This window comes from Alosa alosa, chromosome 1 (genome assembly GCF_017589495.1).
Source record: "Alosa alosa isolate M-15738 ecotype Scorff River chromosome 1, AALO_Geno_1.1, whole genome shotgun sequence".
Lineage (NCBI taxonomy): Eukaryota > Metazoa > Chordata > Actinopteri > Clupeiformes > Clupeidae > Alosa > Alosa alosa.
The window spans coordinates 37,329,104-37,335,103 of record NC_063189.1 but is presented as its reverse complement, the minus strand read 5'-3'; the positions used below and the strand labels follow the sequence as shown (position 1 = coordinate 37,335,103).

The following is a 6,000-nucleotide window of genomic DNA, read 5'->3' as shown; positions in this document are numbered from 1 at the left end:
CTGCTGTACGTCCCGGAGGTCAGCTGGGCACAAACTGCTTGTGCTTTGTTGAGGCAAGCCGGTGGCTTGGCGATGGACAGGCAATTGTTTTTGATTGACCTGGACTCGGGGGGTCTTTCAGGGCTGACCCCTTTCTACCAGTCAGTCCTACGGGCTTGGAAAATTTTAAGCACTCAGGGAAGGGTCATTGTACCCAGTATGTGGGTGGGAGAGGAGCCACTTTTTCCCAATGCAGCTCTACCAGTGGTGGCATTGCATTCCCCCTCTTTGAGGGCTGGTTTTCTTCGGGCTGGCATCATGAAGGATTTAGTGCTGGCGGACTCCTGGCGCTCTGCATAGGAGGTGGCAGGACTTACGAGGACTTTTTCAGTCCGGCTTGTTTCAAGGGTGATAACGGACATTCAAAGGATTATCCCTGAGGATGCAAAACGTTGCCTCTGGTCCCCGATGGAGTTCACGGTGATAGCATATTTTTTACTACCATATTTCTCTTAAGACTCAGTCAGGACGATGGAAAATCAGGATCCAGGCTTTTATTCTTTTCAATGAGGGGCCAGTGCCCCTCAAGGGAGAGATGGCATGTTTGTGTCACCCCATCATGGGTTTCACCAGATTCTCTAACTACACAGAGGTGTATAATAACTTTATGTTACAAACTAAAGAAGGAGTGACCTCTAGGTCCAAACCAGTTTGAATATGCAATAGAAAGGGAAGAGGTCAGATCACCCTTTGTCCTGGGACGTCTCTCAGAGGCCTATGTTTTCACACCTGGAGATAGGCTCCTATTGAATTCAAGGATACACAGGCTACAAACTACAGACACAAGGGATACACAATAAAATCACAAATGACCATAAGGAACACACAGTACATTTACAGAAGGATTCTGATTCACAACACTTTCAAGATAAGTCTAAATCTTATGCAAGTTATAGCATTAAAAGGAAGGCATGATTACTTCTAGCTCAGAGTTCTAATCTCAGAGAGTCCTTCTCCAAAGACGGTCGTTAATTAGGAGCACCCCAATCTACACCTGGCCAAATGTTGATGGCCATGGGGGGTGTGCTCCCACAGAGTATATAATAGAAAGTCACACCTGAGGATAACCCAAAAAGTCCCTAGACAGACCCTATTGAATTATAATCATTCAAGAATAAACAAGGGATGCTTGCATAGGACAAGGACAGGAGAAATACAGTAGACTATAATGCTTATTCACAATTCTTTCAACGGGTGAGCTGGACTGGTTCCCGGAGCTGCGGGTGAGACCCGCAGTCGGACAGTGGTGTGAGGGCCAAGGAGTGCTTCTCAGCTTCGCGACACCACAGCTGGAATTTTTTGAGAATGCAAGCAATAAGGCACTCTATCACATCTGTGTAAAAGTCAAGAACCTTCAGGCCCTCTCTGGTGTGAGGGAGTCGAGGTGGTGGGGTTTTTTGGGGCCGGGTTCTTCTCCGAAAGGCAGTTGGCGGTCTATGTACAGTGTCCCATTCAAAAAAGAACGGGTGATCTCCAGTGGAGAATTGTACATTTTACATTTGGTGCAATAGTGGAGAATTGTACATTTGTACATTTGTACATGGTGCAATAGCTACGAACAGACACAGAGCACACTTAGAACCAGGGGTAGGGGAGTTTATTTTTGGTCCCAAATACTCTGTGGCTAGGAAGGCTCATGTGGTTCTTCTGAATTTTCTTTTTAGCCAGGCTAAGACGGCTGTGTGGCTGTCCCGGAGGAACAGGGTGGAGGGAACAGGCTTAACAAAGCCGGTGCCTTTGTTAAAACTATCCTTGGCCACAAGGCTGAGGATTGAGTACAAGTATTATCAGTTAATTGATGATATTGAGACTTTCAATGGAACATGGGGGGTTGAGGGTTGTATTTGTGCACTGGATGAAGGAGGGGAATTACTGTTCAAGTTTTGAGCCTTATAAAGGGTGACTGATAGCTAGTTTGGTCTGTTTGTCTGGTTAATTGTTTTTTTTGTTTTTTTTTTTTTTTTTGTGGTAATTTTTTGCATATTTTGTCGGTGTGTGTTTTTTTTTGGGAGGGTGGGGTGGGGTGGGGGGGGGGGGGAGGTTTTATTATGGGTTGGTTTTAATGTTACCTGGTTTCCTTTTTGACTGTCAATAAAGGAACCTTAAAAGTCAAAGCCTCTCTCACTCTCTCTCTCTCTCTCTCTCTCTCTCTCTTTTGTTTATCCCCTCTATCTTTCTTTTTTACCTTATAGTACACGCTGTAATGTTCAGGATCCCAGTGCAGCTTTGCCGATGACGATTCATTCATATTCACACCGGTTTGTCTTTATCTGTTCACAGAGCACCTGAAGGAACGTCTGGAGAAGTACATGGCCCGTTTCCCTAAGGTGCGCATTGTGCGGACCAAGAAGCGCGAGGGCCTGATCCGCACCCGTCTGCTGGGCGCCTCGGTGGCCAAAGGAGAGGTGCTCACCTTCCTCGACTCCCACTGCGAGGCCAACGTCAACTGGCTGCCTCCGCTGCTCGGTAAGAACAGATAAGGAAGTGCTTACTCCAGGGAAAACGCACCGCGGGGAGAGAGAGAGAGAGAGAGAGAGAGAGAGAGAGAGGGGTAAAGGCAGGAGCGGAGAGGAGGGGAAAGCCTTTACTCTTTTTCTCGATTAGTTTTTTTTCCTTACTATTCCTTTTTCCATCACAAGGGGAAAACAGCTGTGACTGGCAATAATGCTGCAGAGATTTCCTTTCCTGGCGTTGGCTTATCTATCCGCTAAATTGGACAATTTCACAAAATTCAAACGCCTTTCTTGTTCAAAGCTTTTTGCTCCTTTGTTTTTTTTTGCCCACTTTTTTTGCCCACTTCATCTCATTGTTTTGCTCCTTTGTTTTTTTTTGCCCACTTTTTGCCCACTTCATCTCATTGTGATAAATAGCAAATCAGAAGTCTCCATCTCTCTCTCTCTCTCTCTCTCTCTCTCTCTCTTTCTCTCTCTCTCTCTCTCTCTCTGTCTTTCTCTCTCTCTCCATCTCTCTTTCTCAAATTCAAATTCACAAATTCACTCATTCATTGACAAATGAGAACTTGTATTGCCAAAGCAATTGGTACATGTTAAAGGTAAGACATAACAACAATAATTACAGAGACAGAACATATACACATACTTTAAACTGAAACATTTGTATAAACATACTACTTCACTGAGATTTGTGAACAATAGTACTTAGTTTTACATCGGTTCATTGTAGTATTAACGAGAGTTCATTGAGAGCAGTATGGTGACTGCCTGCATGTGGAAGTGGTTGTATGTGAGTTCATCAGCATGTTTGCACGTGTGTGTGTGTGTGTGTGTGTGTGTGTGTGTGTGTGTGTGTGTGTGTGTGCGTGTATGTGTGTGTATCACTCATTGTCCCTCAGCTGGTGGCAGGTGAAAACATATTGTGCAGCTATGAGACAGCTGTCCTTTTTCTCTCCTAGCAAGTATGGTAGTTTACTTAGGTTTGAGGTTTGAATTACTTAAAATTAAATCCAGGGTTAAATCCAGGGTGTTTCTCATCAAGTTTTGGAAAGTAGAGATCACAAACAGACTGAAATGAGTTGCACTCGGTCAGAAAGTGTAGCTCTGTCTCGACAACACTGTCTTTGCACTTTCTCTTTCCATCTCTCTCTCTTTCTCTCTTCATCTCTCTCTTTCTCTTTCTCTCTCTCCATCTCTCTCTTTCTCTTTCCATCTCTCTCTCTTTCTCTCTTCATCTCTCTCTTTCTCTTTCTCTCTCTCTCCATCTCTCTCTCTCTTTCTTTCTCCCCCCTTCTTTCTCTCTCTCTCTCTCTCTCTCGCTCTCTCTCTCTTTTCTTCCCCTCAGAGGGAGAGACGCCCCAGAGCTCCCTGTAAAGAGCCGCCCCACTGAGCCTCACGGATGCCGATTTCCCCGCCTCTGCTTGGCTGCCAGAAACACATTTCTAAAGTGTCCCGCCAGATCAGACAGGCACACACACACGCACGCGCGTGCATCTCATCGCCGCGGGAATTAAGAGCAGGTTCTCCGTGCACACATCAATGCACCAGACGCCGCAGTCCTGACAGGTCATCAAAGGTCCAGCTATGAGCTACATGTGGCCTCTCAACTCGTTACTGGAAGAGCGAGCAAACGAGAAACAGGCACAGTGGGACAGAGATTAGAGAGAAGGAGAGAGGGGGGAGAGAGAGATGGAGAAAGAGAGAGTGAGGGAGAGACAGAAAAAAGGGAGAGGACGACAGAAAGACAGGAAAGGGGGCCACACAGTAAGGAGAGCTTAAATTGGCTTGGCTGAGGCGGCTCCAGTTTTGTGAGGCGTGCTTCTGGGATGAAGGGTGGCATCCATGATTAGAGTGTGTAAGGCCGCAAGGGAACAGGGACGCAGCAGGCTAGTGAGGAGAGCAAAGGCTCTGTGGCCCTTTCGCAGTTCCACCCTCTCCTCCGCAGGCATGCGGGCCTCACCTCTCCGCACCTTTCCCTTAGCCAGCGGAGGGAGGCCAGCCATCGGATTCAGATGTGAAGCAAAGATCTCGTTAGTGCTTCAGAGGGTTCTGGAAAAGCGTCCTCCTTCCTCAGATCACACAGCATGGCAGGATCCGAGCTGATCAAAGGACATTATGCATGTCAGACACAAGGAGAGGGGAACGAGGAGACGCAAAAGTAGGTGTGCTTACAGTCACCGGCCTCTTCTATTCAAACTTTAGGAAGAGCTGCACTTTATTTTTACCCCACTCTAAGGACACGCACGCGCACACACGCACACACACACACACACACACACACACACACACACACACACACACACACAAGAGTCTGTAGATGGACTGCACCTGTGCAGACACACAATCGTACTTTTGCTCTGAATGGCATTATAAGAACCTGGCCTCCACACACTCATCATTCAGCCCAAGCTGAGGCCTCTATTCCAATCTCTATTTACGTCCACAGCCCTCCCTCGTTCACGTACCCCGCCATGCGTGATAGCTTTTCTCTTTGCCTCTCACCACCCCAACCATTATGTCCCTCATTTGTCTCCCTCCCTCTCTCTCTTTCTCTCTCTCCCTGACCCCCCCCCTCCAAGACACACACATACAGTACACACACACTCTCAATTCTCACCATTTTTTAAACCCTAACTGTGCAAACCTTAGACGGAGTCATGGGTATTCAGATTTAGGCTACTTAGTGAGAAACTCTGCAAAACAAAACAATGTGTTCTGTCACACAAAGCACAGTGGTGTCTATTTGAGTCACGCGTCCGTTAAAACAAAGATGCTCCTAAATCAATAGCATTGTGTGTGTTGGTACCAAAGGGGCTGCTTGTGTGCGTGTGTGTGTGTGTGTGTGTGTGTGTGTGTGTGTGTGTGTGCGTGTGTGTGTGTGTGTGTGTGTGTACTTGTGTCCCTGTGTGTGTGTGTGTGTTTGTCTGTGTGTGTGTGTGTGTGTGTGTGTGTGTGTACTTGTGTCCCAGTGTGTGTGTGTGTGTGTGTGTTTGTTGCCTGACGTGTAATCTGCATGAGTGATGCTGGCAAGCTGAGGAGGAGAGGGATCGTCCTATCGTCCTGTCCATTGTAAACAAGCCTGTCATGGGGGCTGCTGTTCGTGACTGAGAACTGCTTACACACCCGTAAGCTAACGGCGTCAGACTGTGCCTTTGTTTGTGTTGGTGTCTTTCTTCTATTCTGTCTTGTGCTCTGCTCTGTTGTTTTTGTTTATTTTACTGCAGTCGTCCAGTCCAGTTGGATTTCTTAGGTCTTTCATTTTGATAGCCATGTGAATATATTGACTTTCATTTCTGTTAAACTGTTCTTTTAATCAGCGTCTGTGTATTGTGTGTTTGTGTGTGTAGTAGTGAGTGTGTTTGTGCAGTATGTCTTCTTGGATGTGAAAGCTGTAGTGTGTTAATGTGTGTATGTGTGTGTGTGTGTGTGAGTGTTAGCGTGTGTGTGTGTGTGTGTGTGTGTGTTGTGTGTGTGTGTGAGTGTTAGCGTGTGTGTGTGTTGTGTGTGT

The 6,000-nt window shown here is 46.6% G+C and overlaps 1 protein-coding gene across 1 annotated transcript in view; it reads left to right on the top strand.

Annotated features, from left to right (window-relative positions):
* Nucleotides 1-6,000, top strand: part of galntl6 (polypeptide N-acetylgalactosaminyltransferase like 6) — a 38,384-nt gene that overhangs the window by 4,788 nt on the left and 27,596 nt on the right. Inside the window, exon 3 of the mRNA XM_048252237.1 lies at nucleotides 2,320-2,505. Within this exon, the coding sequence (XP_048108194.1) occupies nucleotides 2,320-2,505 (186 nt within the window). The remainder of the gene's footprint in view (nucleotides 1-2,319; nucleotides 2,506-6,000) is intronic.